At 57.5% G+C, this 17,525-nt stretch overlaps 1 protein-coding gene across 2 annotated transcripts in view; it reads right to left on the bottom strand.

The window, feature by feature from the left end:
* NECTIN1 (nectin cell adhesion molecule 1) overlaps nucleotides 1-15,315 on the bottom strand; it is an 89,583-nt gene extending 74,268 nt beyond the window's left edge. For both annotated transcript variants that reach the window (XM_029208436.1, XM_029208435.1), the window contains exon 1: nucleotides 15,072-15,315. In XM_029208436.1, the coding sequence (XP_029064269.1) occupies nucleotides 15,072-15,150 (79 nt within the window). In that variant the 5' untranslated portion in view covers nucleotides 15,151-15,315. The remainder of the gene's footprint in view (nucleotides 1-15,071) is intronic.
* Between the last annotated feature and the right edge of the window lie 2,210 nt (nucleotides 15,316-17,525).

The raw sequence follows: 17,525 nt of genomic DNA, 5'->3' as shown, positions 1-17,525 counted from the left end.
GTGGAAACCAGGACAACTCCCAATGGGAAGTGTTCCAGTAGTTACAGATGAAAATGCCACCCAAAGGCCAAACCTCAAGGACACGTGCCCCCCCCCCACGCCATGAGCCTTTGAATAAAGCCTTTAATGTCAAGTTGAATGGCTTAAAGTACTTTTTCTTGACATACCTGGCACTTAATAGATGCTCAAAGAACATCTGTAAACTAACTGACCTCACCTAAAGGATTAGGGAACAGTTACCCACAGGATCACCCCAGGACCCCATCTGGCCAGCAGAAAGGGCCCAACCAAATCAGTCAATGGGAGCCAAGGAGAGTGAGTACTGAGATGCTCTCTGCGCTGGTCAAAGGGTCTGTCCTCCCAGCAGGCAATATCTAGGTGCATCCAAAGGGCCTGTGGGAGCAGGCCTGCAGGTCACTAATTACTCTTGGAGATTAAACACCACGCTGGCTCTAGAGACCAGAAAGCAGCTGGGAGAGGGGGAGGGCAGAGCCTAGAAGGCTCTCCAGGGCTGGAGGTGGGGGAGCTGAAATTGGGGAGAAAACACCAATGATTTACTAACCAGAGTTACTAATTATTAACCAGCTAGACTCCTGGACTTGAGGGCCCACTTTGCGCCTTCACCCCTACACCAGTGTTGAATCCCGAGCACCTCTGGAACTCCCCAGCCCCGCTCTGGAGGCTGCCCCACCTCCGCCCCACCCACCACAGACTGTCCCCAGCCCCGCCTCGCTCTTTATCTTACCCCGCCCTTCCCGGTGGCTGCTACCATCGAATATCGACTCCTTCTCCCCAACCTGGTGGGGTGTCAGGAGACAGAGGGATGGCAGCGATAGAAAATATTATATGGGGGCGTGTCTGGGTGATCCAGAGGCGGCCAAGGGAGGAGCCATCCCCTCTTCACTGCTCCCCTCCCCGCCCCCTCCCTCCAAGCGTAGCTCAGCTCCTTATCTCTCCCTGCTCAGCCTCAGGGTTTGGCAGGTTTGGCAAGGGGACCACCGTCTGAGGCTGGGTGGGGTGGGGCGTTGGCAAGGAGCAGCGAGCCTGCGGGACAGGGCAGAGGGGGCTCCAAGCCACGCCTCCTGGGTTTTGGGGGCAGGCGTGTGGAGACGCGTTGGGGGCCGGAGTCTGACTAACCTCCTCTGGGGTTCAGGAAGGAGGCTTCTGGTTTACCCTCAGGATAAAGAGAAGGCCAGACTCTCCAGGGGCCAAAGACTCATTTCACCAATGGCCACGGGAATCCACGGCTAAGAAGCCCGCAAGGGTCTTCTGGGGCGGGGAGGGGACGCGCTTTCAGTGCCTGGACGGTACTGATGAACTGCCTGCGGCGGTGGTGGTGGGGGGGACGGACTTGCGGCTGCAGAATCTGTATCACAGTCTGTGTATCACAAGGTCAGATGGTGAGGTGCCTCACCCCGCCACATGCCGTGGCTCGCTCTCCCAGCGCCGTGACATGCCACAGAGCCACTGCACAATGGCACGAGACACCAAGGGGCGACAGGAGAGGCTGCCAGGAGACCACCCCCCCCCCGAGGCATCCCTGTGGGCACCGCCTCCCACTGGTGACCACACCCATTCCAACCGGTCCCCACCTGTGCCAGTTAGGGCACAGGCTGCTGGGAGAATTAGGGGGCTGCCCCCACCCCCTCACAGTGAGGTGACTGCAGGCAGAGGGTCCCCCGCCCTCCCCACTGTCCTCTATGCCCTGAATCTGCAATATGCTCCCTCTCTCAGGCCCCTCACCAGCTTAATTCCTTAATTCCCACTGGAGATAAACGGATCTTTCACTGCAATTTATTGTTAATCCAAAGGAAAACAGGGGTTGGGAAGAGGTGAGGCGGAGGTGGGGAAGGGTGAAGACAGCTAACCCACTCCCTCCTCCTGGCCCCTGGGACAGTGGTTGCAGCTGGGGACGCCTAGGCTGAAATCCCTGGGCCAGTCAGCCGGCGTTTGGAGCATCACACCTGTTACCGGGGATCTAGACAACTTGGTTCCCAGGAAAGCATCTGAGAAGGAGGGGGTATCAGACTTGGCTGGCTGAGTTCATGGGAGAGAAGACTCCGGGTGCCAGAGGCCATCTTTAAATGCCTGGAGGACCCCCATGTGCAGAATCAGATGTGTTCTACAGGATTCCAAGGGGGTAGAAACAGGACTAAGAGGTGGGAGCTTCAGGGATACAGACTTCAGCTCAGTACAAGGGAGAATTTGGGGCAGTTAGAGCTGTATGGGCTTCCATGTAGGGTGGTGAGTTCCCCATCACTGCAGGTATTCATGCTGAAGCTGGATGATCAACCAACAGGTAGGGATGTTGTTGGGGGGTTTTAAGAAGCGAATGGGTGTTACGTTATTTGACTCCCCTTCCAACCCTGAGACTCTAGGGTTCTGCGACTTACTCTTCTGGTCCTCCCCAACTTCACCTGCAGGGCAGGAGGTATCCTCAGCTGAGGGCCCGGCTGGGAGGCTCTTCCCAGACCTGGGGCTGGGAGGGGACAGGTGGGCTCAGATGTATAACCCGCCTTTAATAGTCACCCCCGCCCCTTCATGTCCCAGCAGGGAGGGTTTAGGGAGAGTGATGGGCTTAGGCGATTACCTCATGAGGCCCCAGCTCCTCCTCTCCATCTCCCAGCCAGGCCACTGTCTTACAGGCATGCAGAGGTGGCACTCTGAGGTGTCACCTGCTGTGTGTGAGGTCAGAGGGCTGGTGCTGTCCCATGCTGTGCTGGAGGCATCAGTGCACACGGGGTTGAGTGGGTGCAGGAATGGGCCCACCACCCCTCTCCCACCATACACCCAGGGCAGTGGGAGTCCCGTAAGGGCTGGCATCGGGCCTTGGGGGCAGCCGGACTCCTGCACCTGGGGTACCTTGGTCGAGGGCGTGTAACTCTTGCTTCTAACTACCCTTTAAGAAGGGAACACAGGATGGCTCCAAGGGTCACCAGGCACCTTTCCAGGTGACCATCTGGGCAGGGGGGTGGTTTTCCAAGAGACCAGGGGCCTGAGCGCCTGACTCTTCCTGAGTTCATCACCATGGAGAGGTCACAGGAGCCCTGCTGAGGGATACCCCACCCAGCGGGTCATGAACTGCTGGGAGGGCTCCTGGGCCTGGCTTCCCAGCCCCTGGGAAGTGACCTTCCTCTAGACCCGGGGTCCCCAGGCGGGCAGTAGCTAATAACAGCCAAGTGGTGTGAAGACTCGCTCTGTACCAGGCACCGTGCTAATCACACCACGTGGCCACATGCATTCTTTACCACTTCTAAACCTCCCGGTATCACATCCCCATTTTCCAGTGACGGGATCTCAAGTCTGGAGAAGACAAGACATAGGTATATACACGGCCACACGTAAGTAATAAAAGGCAGAGACCGCTTGGCTCCAAAACAAACAGTGGGTTCAGTCAATTTGCTGGGAAAAATATAGTCAGACCAGTTGTTTGTGATCCTATAGACAAAACAGTTATCTAAGATTGACCTTCTGCATTCTCTGCCTGGTGGCTGGGGGACAGTGCAGACCCTGCCTCGACAGCCATCATCTTTGATTGCCTACCTCTCCCTACCCTTCCCCTCACCCCCCAGGATCCAGACTCTGCCCTCCCCGCAGGGAGCTGGGTGAGAGCCCCCCCCACCTCCGTGGGGGAGAAGATGGCAATCAGAGTCTGATCAGGAGCAGACACACACACACACAGAGCACGTGACCTCATGCATGGGCACACACATACACACACAAACCATAAACCTCTATCATACACACACAGAGGACATAAAAACACTTGTAAAGAAACACATAAACCAGCACAAATTATCATTACAGTGCAAACTGTGTACACAAGTGCCGAGGGGGTAGGAGTAATGGAGTGATGGGATATGGGAGAGGATAATGGAGCTGTTTTCTGGGAAGGGTGCTTCTGAGCAGAGCTGGGCTGTGTGTGTGTGTATGTGTGGGGGGGCTGACTTGCAGAGAAGCTAGCTGGTGGCACTGTCTGCCCGCTGTCCCAGGCTCCCTGGAGGGAAGGGGGAGCCACAGAGACCCTTTCCAGTTACCCCACAGCAGTGCTGAGAGGTGGGGGGCCAAAGACCGTCACCTCTCCTCCTCCACGACTACCCGCTCCTTCGGTTCCAGCCCAGAGGCCCGTTATCTGACTCCTGGGAGGCGTCGAAGGTTGGGAAGGGTGCTGAGGCCGAGGCAGGGGAGGGCACAGGGGAGCAGGGGCAGGGGGTTGTCATCTAAGTTCCCCAAAGGCTCATCCATCAACCGAGTAGAGATAATCAGAGTGCGCAGCCGGCCCAGGACACTGATTACTCTCTGGGCACCGTAAACACAGGGAATAAATCTGGGAAGGGGCTGGGGAGGAGGTGTCTCGGTAGCAGGGCCGGCCACCCTGCCTGGGAAGGGAGAGGCAGCCCATCCATCATTCTGAGATATGCAGCAATCTAGGCCAATGAGATCAGGATGGTTTGGGGACGGGGGAGGTGGGCAATCATAATAAAATAATCCAGTGCAGTGTGGCTGCTCCGCTCCGATCTTATTCACACTCAAGGAGAAGCCCGTCCCTGCCTCTGCTCCAAGTTTTACCCAGAAGCCGCTGTAGAAGCTTCTGCCATTGACTTAAAGCCCTCAAAGGAGGCCTGGCCTAGAAGGCACGAAAGTGGCTTGACTCAAAAGCGCCCGTGGGCATCGCAGGCCCCGGGGCAGGCAGGCTCTGGGCAGAGCTGGCTCCTTTGTGCTGACAAGGCAATCCTTAGGTTTGCATGGAGGGCAGATGGGTCTTAAGCCCTCCTTCCTCCTATGCTTCCAAGTACTTCCCGGGTGCCGGGAGGATTCCAGCTCCAGGAACCGATCGCATAGCTCTGGCCTGTGTCTGGGCCACAGAAGTTGCACCGTAATTCAAACTAACGGAGCATGGATAATCTAGAACAGCAGAGGGTCTAGGAGGAATTTCTCTTTGGCGTCGAAACATATCAGATGACTGTTTTGCAGCTGAGTTACCTTCCTAATTAAGCAAGGGAGTTTGTGAGGCCTGAGCACCCGTGGTAATCTGCAGGGTCAGGGAGTGCTGGAGGAGCACTGGCCCCAGGTGACCCTCGAGAGGACGATCACACGTGAGCCATCTGGAGTCCACTCTTGGTCCGTGACCACAACACTGGGAAAGGGTTTTGATTTTTCCACTCCCACGATCCTCCTTCTTGGGACAGTTCGATACCTCAGCTGCAAGGCGGCCAATGCCTCTGTCCCTGGCTCCCTGTCTTGAACCTGCCTGTGGTACAGGAAGCACCAGGCCCTTTCATCCCAGGAGATCAAAGCAGCTGGCACATGTGAACACCCTAAATCCTCTCCCTGCCCCTCTCCCCAGGTAGGGGCCACCTCCCTTGCCATCTTTTGGGATCTCTGGGTGAGGGCAAGAGGGACGGGAACCTTCCGGAAGCTTAGGACAGGCCCTGGCATAGGATCAGTTTGCTGAGCTGTGGACCCACCCAGGATCTGGGGCCAGCCTGGGAACACCTGCTGGTGGCAGTTCCAGGCAGATTCTCTGAGAGGAGCTATTACACCTGCCTCTAGTCTCACAGTGAAACATGGTGGGAGGCCCCCAAACGGCATCAGTGATGCTCAAAGGCTCAGGGGATGAAAGAGCAATAATGGCAAGACATTTCCCTCTAGCATAGGCACATTAATACTCCCAAGACACAACGGTGACGGTGGCAGGATATACCAGGAATGTAACAACTGTACTTTTAGTACCTGTAAGGCATCCAAAGGATGAGTAGTAACCACGGCCGAAGCTCCCTGATGATAAGCACTAATGACTCCCCAGTGCTCCAGGGAGGCCCCAGGTCATTCCTGCACCATCAAACGGAGCAGGAGGGTAGGCTATAAGATGCTATGCAGCGGGGATGGGCATTCTTTTTTTTTTTTTTTTGCGGTACGCGGGCCTCTCACTGTTGTGGCCTCTCCCATTGCGGAGCACAGGCTCCGGACGCGCAGGCTCAGTGGCCATGGCTCACGGGCCCAGCCGCTCCGTGGCATGCGGGATCCTCCCGGACCGGGGCACGAACCCGCGTCCCCTGCATCGGCAGGTGGACTCTCAACCACTGCGCCACCAGGGAAGCCCGGGGGATGGGCATTCTTGAGGCAAGGTCCTGTGTTACTCCAGGCTTAGTAAGCTGTCTTCCTCCATCACCCAGAAGAGAGGCCGCTTAGCCAAGTGGTAGGATCATGCACACTGGACCTGATTTCCTCGATCTGAATCCTGCCTCTGCCACTTACTAGCTATGTGACCAGAGGTGAGTTACCTAACCTCTGCTCAGGTCTCCTTTGTTCATAAGTTAAAGACGGGGGGAAGGATCCTCCACAAGAAGGATTGTTATGAAGACCGAATAAGTTATTACACGTAAGATGTTTACAACAGTGTCTGAGTGTCTAAAAACTCTTGATAACAGTTTGCTGTTATTGTTATCATCATCACTGTCCAAACAAGCAACGACATATCCACTTAGCATGTACTATGCAATGATGTATCCACCTACTACAGTGCTATCAGATAGCCCATGGTGTGGCCAACCCTGTGCAAGGCCCTAGGGATTCCAAGCTCTATCAACAATGGGCCCTGTCCTTTTGGAGCTCTCAGTCTTATGAAGATAAATCCCAGGCCCAAATAACTACAGCAAGATGCAGAGTGGTTATTGCCATGGGTGGCATGGATGAGGTGCTGGGGACGGGAGGTGGGGGCTTTGAGTGAGAGAGGTTATCTCCAGCTGGGGGCTTCATGATAAAAGTAGCGCTCGACCTCAGTTTTTGGATATGGGAAATAAGGGCGATTTGGGGGGAACGGCACGTGTAAAGGCACTGAGGTGGGAAAGCATGAGGTGTGTGGCTGGCTGGGCCTGCCATGCCCGGAGAGGTGGTGGGAGCTGAGCCAGAGAGGGGGCAGCCATCAAATGCTTCTGGGCTTGTGAGTATCCTTCTCAGGCATGTTTTAGGTACATTCATCCAAGAAGCAGTGTAGGCAGTTTGGAGCCAGAGAGCCAGGAGTTGGGGATGGAGGCGAGCCAGGGGCTGCTGCAGGAGTCCCCGAATGAGGACACTGCCACCAGCCCCTCCTGCAGTGGGATCCACGTCAAGTGGGTCAAGTGGCGGCAAGGCTGGCTCGGCTCTGAGGCACCTCGTCTACTTCCTTTGTCCCAGCAGCTGACAGCATTTGCCCAGGAGAGACCAGGAGTGACGGAGGGGATACCTGGGGCGCTGCTCAGGGGTCAGGGAATGGATCCCATGGAGTCAGCCCACCAATCCCACTTGGGGCTCGAATTCCAGACAAGCTGCAGGGCCTTACAGGGGAGCATCAGGGGCTGGCATAGATCTCCAGCCCCCGTTTCTCCAGAGCAGGGCTGACTTGCCGATGTCTTCCCAAACAGCTTGGCGCTCCCACCTCCGCTGACTGATTTGGCGGGCGCTCACGTGCTGAAGTGTGGGCTGGCCTGTGTGACCCCCGCGTGGAGCACACCAAGTGAGCCCGTGTGCGCTAAGAACCAATTACTCCGGCCTGGCACTCTCTTTCCTCTACAAGACTGAGGCTCCAAGAAGGGGCACGGTTTTCTTTGCCCTCGTCTTGTTTTTCATGGCTACGTTCACTGAGCCCTGGTGGTATGGTGGTGACTGGCTGGTCTGCGGGGGAAGAAAGATAAAGCAGAGGGGGAGGGCACAGGCAGAGGGGCTGGCTGTCAACAGACACCAGAATCTGCTAAGAAAGAAAGAATCCCGTCTTTGGTGGGAAGAACCCCAAGATGGAACCAGGGCTCCATCACAGCGACTGTGGGCAAGTCACTCCACCTTGGGGAGAGGAGAGGGGCCAGGAAGCCCCTGTGGAGGCTGTCAGCTGGTGAAACTGCATCTATAGGGAATGAAAAACACTTCTCACATGGGGTCTCCAGGTCTCTACCCCCACCTTTTGGACAGAAAGATGGGCTAAGATTCAGGCCAAGGCTGTGTGGAAGGCTCCAGACTCCACCTCTGCTGCTAGGACGTGTCTCTCAGATCTGTGTGTGGGGGTGGGCGTGCTGTTCCCTGTGCCCTCTTCTATGGAATGAAAATGATCTGCTGAGCTTCTCAGAGAAGGAGGACTCCTATGCGTAGCCCTGGAGGGAGCTGTGTCCTTGCCTCCTTGAGGTGGGGAGCAGAACTGAGGGTCCAAGTGGGCAGGAGGGACTCCATGTTCCCAGCTTTGGGGAACGTGCATTCCAGGAATGTGCGGGTGCGGGTGGGCAAGGAGGACCCTGCTTAGGCCCACAGATCAAACTCGAACTCCCAATGGGACATGCTTGTGCCCATGGCCATTGGCCTGTTTTGCTGCCTGGGCCACGCCTGCAGCTGTGTCCCAACGGAGCCACCAAGCCAGCGGAACTAATGTCCTCTAATGAGATCCGGGCCAGAGTGGCCAGGCGGGTTTTATTGTCTGTGGCTTGGTAATGAGACTCCTCATAAACTGGGAATGAAATTGGGGTCTGCGTGGACCAGAGAGGGGTGGGGGATAGCCTAGGAGAGGGAATCGACTCTGCCTACCAAATCCCCGCCCCACCCCCTCCACTGCTCCAGTCAAGTCCACAATGCTGTCTGAGCACCGCTCTGCCCCGGGCCAGGCCCACACGCTGGCTGTGTGCCTGCCTGTGCCCGGAGGCTCTGTGCTTACACCTCAGGGGCCGTGCCCACGTCTCAGGTCGGATCCCCGGGAGTGGTGCTCTAGCATCTGAAAGGACATGCTCCCCTTGACATGCCCCCTCCCCCAAGCTGTTCTGTTGTTGGGCATCTTGTGCTCTGTGCCAACCTGGGCTCTCTGGTCAGCTCCGGCTGGGCCACCCTCCAACCTAGATCCTTAACTTATCCCTCATTTCTCCAGGGAGCCGCCATGCTCTGCTTGTTGTCGGGGAGAGTGTAAGCTGGTGGTTGCTGGCAAAGTGAATGACCACCTCACCGGACACATTCTCTCGTGGCCTGGCTCAGCCTCTTCCGCATCTGTCCAGCCCAGCCCATCTCATCTTCCTCATCTACTGAATTTGGAGTCAGAAGACTTGAAATCTAATTTGGCTACACTGGCATGAAATGGTCAGCAAGGTACTAAACCTACACCTCACTTTTCTCATCTGTAAAATGGGAGAGCTACTGATACCCTTCACATGGGGTCACTGAGAGGATCAGCTGAAACTATGAACTGAAAAGACTGTCACAAACATCTTTATTATTATTGGTGAAAGGACTAAGCCTTCAGCTGGAGAAACCAAAAGGACTTTCTGCCAGTGAGAAGGGCATGACCCCAGGACAGATTCTCTACCTCTCGGACTGTACCATCTTGCCTGAAGAGCCGGTACCGTGGACTGCTGGGAAAGGGTCCTGTGGCCCACTCTTCTCCCAAGTGTGGAAGTTTGCAGGGGCTGAGTCCCAGGCCCTCCATGCCAGCCTCAGGCTGCTGCCCCAGCCAGCACTCCAGATGGGCCATGGTGCCCAGCTGGGTCCCAGCCAGGGAGTGAGGCAGGTGCAGGGGAGAGCGCTCGGTGACAGGCTGCAGAACAAAGGTGCACAGCACCTGCTGCTCGTGCCATACATGACCACCAGGGCTGGGCTCAGGTAGGTGTCTGCAGCCAACCAGGCCACCTGAGTCCCCCAGGGCTGCTGCAGCCTTTGCCATCATTTCCAGGTGGGGAAGAGAGGTCAGCAGTGGGCAGGCAGCTGAGTGGTTCTTTCTCAAGGGACTGTGAAGTTGGCACTGCCCAGCTGGCAGACACAGTGGGGGCCAGGACCACTCAGAGGAAAGGTGTAGGGAATAAGAGCAGCTACCACTACTGAACATTTATCACATGCCTGGCAATGCACTAAGCACTTTTCATACATTACTGTCGATCTAATCTTCACAAACCTCCTTTGAAAGCTGTATTAGCAGAAACCCATTTTACGGATGGGAAAACTGAGGCCTACAAAGCAACTTAACCAAGTCCACTCTACTGGCAATTGGTGGAGATGGGATTCAAATCCAGTCCAGCTGGCCTTGCTTTGCTCTCTCACTCTGCTGGGTGGCCAAGATGGGGTGATCTCCGGGTTGTGGGAAGAGGAACTGAGTTATCTGCTGCTCCCTCTTGACTGGGGCCTGGGGCCACTGCTACTCTACCCCAGAAGACTGTGAAAGGCACAGATCTCATGAGTTCCTGAGAATACATAAGCATTGCCCCTCCGCTACCCCAGAATAAACCTTGGGATTATCCATTGCCCTGAAGAGCCTACAGTCTGCTGTCAGGAAGACCTTCTTTGTGTCCTTCTTGGGTCTCTCCTGTTGCACTGAGTTCATCTCTCCCTGTCAGTGTTCAGATATTAGGTTTGATGTGTTTTCTCCTATCTTTTCCCTCTCCCCATTTCCCAGCTCCAAACAGCACAAGAGAATCCAGAGCTTAAAGGGTTAACCGGACTAAGGGGTGTTATCTCCAGCTCAGGGCTTTCCCTGTGCAAGGTGATCCCTGCTCAGATCTTACGTTACCTCCTGCCCCAGCCAGCACATCTGCTGCTGGCTCCGCAGACCTGGTCTCTATGGAGAGGGGCGGGCATCATGGGGCAGAAACATTTACCAGCTGGACTCGGGCACAGGGTCCTGGGATCCCAGGACTGGCCTCTTCCCCACTCCTTGCCCCTCATCCCCGCTTGCCTTTTCAACAAGGGGGCTCCTGCTTTCTGCTGAATGCTTCCAGGTACATGTATGTTGCCAACCTGGGCACACATATGGTTCAGCAGGGCTTTTCACAGCCCACGACTCAAGAGCTCCTTTTTAAATGCCCAGAGTACATCCCCTTTCTCCAGCTGATCCTTTTCCCCAAATATTCATGCAGGAAGCAAAGATGCCAAAATAGTAGCTGAAACTCTATTTCTTGTGGCCCCTCCCAGCCGTTCAGAAATCCTGAGAAGCAGCGGAAAGTCTCTCCAGGTGAGCATCTCCCGGTGAGGATGCAGTGGCCCAGTCTAAGGCCAAGGGCAGAGCAGAAAACTAAGGCAGTGTCCAGGCTTCCCAAGCCCAAAGGATATGACAGCTCATCTTGGAAGGAGCTGGCTAAGGGCAAATCTCAGGTCTCTTCCAAAGTCACCCTCACTGACCCTCTGACATAAACACAGGTGTTACCAAGGCTCACGGCCACTCACAAAATCCTAGTTGGAAAGCCGTAAGAAATCAATTGCATGTGAATATATATTTGATGTATATTTACGGCCCCTGCACCATGGTGACCCATAGATCCCAGTGCACACACCTCCTTGTCCTAGTCCCCATGGGTCTGCATGTGCACAGTAAATTGTAGATGACCAACACATGCACACAGTCTTGCACATGTGTGTGTGCACCCACTCTATACTGAAGGTGAGGCCATAGGCAGATTGTCAAAAATGTTACAGCCTAAGCCCCGTAGCTGGCTAATGTCCATTTTAGCCTGGCTCACTGGCTAACATTCAAAGTTAAAAAAAAAAAATCAGCATAACAGGTGAATATACAGACACCCTCACTGTCTCCCCCAGCAGGTAGGAGCCATTCAGTTTACCAGGTTAACCAGGAAAGATACAATCAGGAAAATTGAAGGTATATTCACGCCTCCCTTGGGTATTTTCTGTTTGTGCTGAACAATGAACATTAGCCAGCTGCTAAACAATGGCAGTATCACAGGCACAGCAACTGGGGCTGACCCCCGGGCCCCCACCCTCCACAGCCCGGCCCACTTGCTCAGCCGTCAGCACTAGGGTTCTGGCCGGAGACCATCCTGGCAGTGTACAACTGGGTCCCGGGTCAGGCCAACGAGGTGGATTTACTGTGCAAAGCTGAGCAGCCGAGAATGGAATGGATATCAGAGTCTAGGCCAGTATCAGGCGACAAGGGGCGGCCTGTCCCGTAAACACAGAGTCAGGCTCAGAGACACTTTCTAGACCACTCAGCCCAGGGTGCTGGGCCCAGGCTCTGCCATATCTCCTCCTCCCTTCCAGCCTTGACTATTCGGCCTTGAATCTGAGTCTGAGACATTCCACAGCGCTGCCTCCGAAATGGGCACTGGGATTCCTGCTTACCGGCACTGCAAACCCCAGACCAGCAGGATTGGTTTTGCCATAACGTCCTGCCCAGCGAGCCAGAGCACACCACTGTCTGTGAGCGATGGGGAGAGAGGAGAATATCCCAACAGTCCTGACACCCCAGGTTTCGAAGGAAACCACCATGACAGCGAGCTCTGCATAGGCTGCAGAGAAGGGGGTGCTGTGGCCCCGACAGGTCTTCCAAGGGTGTGCGTGACACCTGGGGCGTGTGTTCTCTTTCCAGACAAAAGGTTTGGGGAAGCCAATTAGGGAGGGTGTGGTGTAGGTGGGACACCAGCTCAGCGCACCTGCTTCTAAGACAGGTTCTCTGCTTCCTCTCCCGGGCTCCTCCTGTCCCTCTGGGATGCAGCCCCCGTGCCCCACTGGCCCTGTCCTCTGAGTGAACAGATTCATCTCAGAGGCTTGTGGGGCTTCACCACCCTGCCCGGTAAAGTCTGTGTTGTTGAAAATATACTTCTGTGCTTACACATCAAGAGCCGGATTTGGAGTGTTTTGAAGTCCGTGGGCCACCACACACAGCGCGGGGGGGGGGGGGCTCCCCCCCGACCAGGCTCCTCTCCTCCACCCTCCACGCTCCCTGCCATAGCCTAGGAGAACCCAGAAAGGAGCATCAGGCTGCCAAGTCCCCAGAGAGAAGCAGCAGCGGGCAATCAGGAGGGTGCCTGAGGGTGATGGTAAACGGGGTGTGGGAGGGCAACTTCTGGGCCCACCAGCCTCTGTCCAAGTGTCGTGTGGGCACTACCACATCCACCTTCCTCCCCTCACAGAGGCACCAGGGCCACAGGCACCGGGTAAAGGAGGCTCTCGGGTCGGGGAACTCTGGCTGCCCCGCTGACTGACGCTACCCAGTCATGACAATTACGATCAATCAAGGAGGCTTATTAGCTGCCTGTCTGAGCTGTGTGGTTCCTTCTCTGCGTCCCACCCCCTCAATCTGGATTTTTGGTGGAAGGAGTGTCTACACTTGAGCCAGGTGACAGTGTCACCTCCCTGCCCCCACTTCCTGAGTGGGAGGAAGCAGGGCAGGCCTCCAGCTCCCCAAAGAAGGAATGAACTACCAAGCACAGCACCACAAAGCTGGGTAAGAGAGTAACAAAAGGAGGGGAGAGTGGGGGGGGGCAGTGAACGTCCCCTCCCCAAGCCTTCCCGCTCTTTGTCTGACCCAGGATTAGGTTAACCCCTAGTATGCTGGTCCACACAGGCCTCAGGAAAGCTGTCCTTTTGCTGGGTACCGGATGTGGGTAATATGGGATTGAAGGGTTCCCGGAAGCCCAAACCCCGGTGTCGGACAAGTGCTAGAGCCTGAGCTTCTAGCATCTCCTGCTGGCTTCCCAGGAGGTCCAGGGAAAGATAAAGACTTCTTATTCTCACCGCCACCCTGCTGCGTGGAGGGACTCAACCATGCCACTTTGAAATGGGCAGTGACACCTGTGTGCCCAGGAACTTACCCTTACCCCGCACACCTAGCAGGGCAGCGCCCCCCAGGCTGCAGGGCCGGGGGCACCGTGGTGCGGACTTTCACAAACCATTTTCTCCGCCATCGGCCACTCCGAGGCATTTTCGGAGCCCTGGCAGTGAGCTGGTGGCGGACGGGGTACAAAAGTGAACGCGGCCAGGTTCCTCCCTCCCAGAAGTGCAGGCCAGCCCCGCAAAACACACAACGTGGCTGGCCCTCAGATAACAGACAGCCCTCCGAGTCTGCAACACCGCACGTACCTCCTCCGCGGAGCTGCAGGCACAGCCGAGACCCAACATTCTCGCCCCACGCGGAGCCGGTTTCTCTGTACTTCGACCCCTTATTTTGCCACCTAAGGCCGGGGCCACGTGCTCCAGCCAAGCCCCCACTCTGCCCAGCCTCCTTCCCAAGCCCCCCATCTAGCTAGCGCGGGAGGTAGTCTCAGGTTTCCTTCACGAAGCCTGGAGGAACTCCCCCAAACCCCTCCCCCACTCCACCCGCCAGCCCCGACTGGCGCGCGGTGTCCCCAGCCACCGTGGGAGCCAGGCAGCTTCCCCAGGGACACAAAGGGTTAAATCCAGGCGAGGGGACTCGGTCGGATTTGCCTCCTAAACGCATTTTCCAGTTCATTCCCCAGCACAAAACGCCCGGGCCAGTCCCAGCCTCCGCCCCCACCCCATCCGTCAGAGGGGCCACCGCGGGCCACCCCCGGGGTCGGGCGTCGCGTTAACCCCTCGGCCGCCAGTATCTCAAGGAAGGACACGCGGGGCACCCTCGGGAAAGTGGGTCATGCAGCTACCTGGCTGGCACGAAGCCCGCGGTGCCTCCTGCGGGGAGAGCCCCCCCAAACTGCGATTGCAGTTCCGAGGCGAAGCCCAGCCCTGCGCAAGGCGGGGAGGTTGCGATCTCGCGCCGCCGGGGCCTCAGCCTCCGGGTAAAGGAGCCGCAGGTGAGCCCTGCCGCAGGAGCGGGCTCTCCGCGTCGGTGGTGGGGCGACGCGGTGCGGCAGCGCCCGAAACCATCTGGCAAAGGGTCTGGTAGAAGAAACGAAGCCCCCCTGCTATCCGCCAAGCCCTGCAGCCCACCAGATCCGAGACTGACGCCCTCCCCCTGGGGCTGTTGTCTCGTACCCCGAGACGGTGATTACGGTGATTATTTTGCATTTATGTAACATGAAGTGTTTGCAAACTGCTTCCGGAGCTGAGAGCTGGTTATTGAATAAATAGAACGCTATTACATATTATTATTTTTGTGTGAAAAACTGCGCGGAGAAAGTGCTTTCTTGCTACACAGAGACGTGCATCCTACTGCTTCCCTGCAGGGCAGGCTGTTCGGCTGCTCAACCTCTCTTTCTCCGCCGTGCCACCCGTTACCCCCTTACCTAAGCCGTGACCCAACTTTTCTGGCTCCTTTCACTCCCTACAACCCAGACGTGCCTGCCATCCAGCTCCCAGCCCCGGGGGAGGCACTGGATTGGGGGGGGTGTGTGTGGAAGGGAAAGGCAGAGGCGAAACGTGCTTACCTGGGAGGAAGAAGGCGGTCAAGCCGAGAGCGAGTCCCCACCAGAGTCCAGCGGCGCCCGCAAGCCCCATCCGAGCCATCGGGGGCCGGGGGGCCGGCGAGAGGGGCCGCGAGGAGAGCGCTCCTCGCGCTCCAGAAAGCAGCCCGGAAGACGAAGGCGATCCCTGCAGGCCGGCGGGCGCTCTGAAGATCCAGGTCAACCTCAGCCGTCGGCCGGGGCGGGGTGGGCTGGGTGGGATCGGCGCGGACGCAATCCGGGCCCCGGGCGACCGCCGGCTCAGAGGCTCGGCAGATGCCCGCCGCAAGTTGCACGAGTCATGCCCCCTTCTCCTCCTCCGCTCTCCTCCCCGCGCCGGTCCCCGCCCTCTTCTTCCACGCAGAGCCGGGCTGGGGAGAGGGACCCACCCCCGGCGCGCCCGGCTGCCCGGCGCGGGCTCCCGGCCCCCGGCGCGCTCACACCCTCCCGCTCGGCTCCAACTTGAAGGCGTCCATGGGCGGCCGTCCTCCGAGGGTGGCGGGACGAGCGAGGGCGGCGGGCGGGCGGCGCGGTGGGCTCGGGGCCCAGGCGGAGGGCGCGCGGCTCGGCGGCCCAGCCGATCGGGCGGCGCGGCTCCAGGCGAGGAGAGCGATCCGGGGCGCCGCGTCCCCGCAGCGCCGCAGCTGCTCGCTCTGCCGGGTCCCGGCGATCCGCAACAATGTGGAGCTGCCCGGGCACCGAGTCGAGCCGCGCTCGCTCCTCTCCCTCTCTTTCTCTCACTCGCCGAGCTCCAGCCTCTCAGCCGCTCTCCCCGTGATGTCAGCCCGAAGGGGAGGGGTTAGCGTTAACCCCCTCCTGGCTCCCACGCGCGGCCCGCGCTCGGCCCCGGCCTCCGCCCCGCCGCGCACACCTTCCGGCCCCAGGCAGAGGCGGATCCCTAGCAAGGGCCGTGGGGTCGCGCTCAGGCCCACTGCTCGGGAGATGCCCCTTCGGTCGCCTTTCCGCCGGGGAGAGGGCCGAAGGGCTAGCCGCCCTCCTCCGTCGCTGACAAAGGGAGGCAGTGACCCCTAGCGGCCGGCGTCAGGGGAGAAGCCGCTCGGTGGGGGTGGAGTTAGGACGGGGTGGAGGCGGGGCTGTGGAGGAGCGGGCGTGCAGTACGGAGAAACCAGGATCCAGCAGTGTCCGAGGCGAAAGGTCTTCTCCAGGCCCTCTCCTCCAACCCTGGCCCCACTTTACAGATGAGGAAACAAAGGCCCAAAGAAGGGCAAGGCGGCTCGCCCAGGGGCATGAGCAGAAAGTGGCAGGGTTCGGATTAGAACCCAGTAGCTCCTGCTTCTCCGCATCACCTGAACGCTAAATGGAGAGGCAGCTATGCGGGGGGATCCTCCGGAAGCTGCCAGGGAAGTCGGTGGTGGGCATTCGTGGGTGAGATGGGGCCGCTGAGGTTTCTGGTCTTTTCTAATACACGCTCCCTTCAGGAGTTCCTTTTCCAAAAAGTGAAGCCCCCTCCCCTCCCTAAATAGAGCAAGAAATCATGCTCTGCCCCTTTTGTGGAACCTCTGTTTTGAGCGATTTGCAGGATACCCGCGAAAGGGACCCATCCAGTGTCCGCGGCAAGGCAGGGACTCTCCGCCCCATCCCATTCACCACCCACCACATCCGGGTGTGGTTGGCTTCCTGCCAAGGCGGCTGGGCCCTCTGGGCCCTTGGCAGCCCGGCGCCTGCTCTCTGTTCCTTCCCTCCGGACCCCATCCTCTCCCTCAAGAGGAGACAGACAGAAAGAGTTTCCCACTAAGGAGAAGCAAGTTCTTCCCGGACGCCTGACCAGACAATGCTCCCTTTGCCCATTGCTGCCCTTTGCCCAGCAGGCAGGAGCAGAGGGGGAGTGGCCCATTCCTGATAAAATGTAAATTCTAGTTCCTGGGAGTAGGCCGAGCAGAAAGAGGATGGGCAAGGAGGACACCGCTTTCCCACTATTTGGGATCTGGTCCTGGAGTGTCTGTTGGTTTCCTGCTGAAGCCTGTAGACTAAAGCGCTCACGTGAACATTCACACTCATACATCCATCTTTTACATTTAACAAATGTAATTGGGCTTTCTTTGTACCAAACACCATACCAGGCTTGGGGATACAGAGACATCGTCATTGCCCTAAGCGCACTCGGTCTAGTTAGGGGGCAGAGGGGGAAGACAAACAGAAACAGATGTTATAAACAATCATTTAATGTGTGTGGTGTGTCCCAGAGATGTGCACACATGATTTGACGGGTCTCAGAGAAAGTGCCCAGTTCAGTCTGGGGTGGGGTGGGGATCAGGGAAGGCTTCTGTGGGGAAGGCACACAGGGGCTGAGTGAGTTATCTATCAGACAGAGGCAAGTGCTGGAGGAGAGGGGCATTAATCTGTACCTGAGCCTAAGACTCGGGGAAAGGAGAGACCTGCAGTGAATACCGGGTAGCCACCATGAGGGTTTTACCTGGA

Source organism: Monodon monoceros, unplaced genomic scaffold (assembly GCF_005190385.1).
Source record: "Monodon monoceros isolate NGI ecotype Baffin Bay Population unplaced genomic scaffold, NGI_Narwhal_1 Super_Scaffold_7, whole genome shotgun sequence".
Taxonomy (NCBI): Eukaryota; Metazoa; Chordata; class Mammalia; order Artiodactyla; family Monodontidae; genus Monodon; species Monodon monoceros.
The sequence above is the reverse complement of the archived record's forward strand: the minus strand, read 5'-3'. Positions and strand labels throughout refer to the sequence as shown.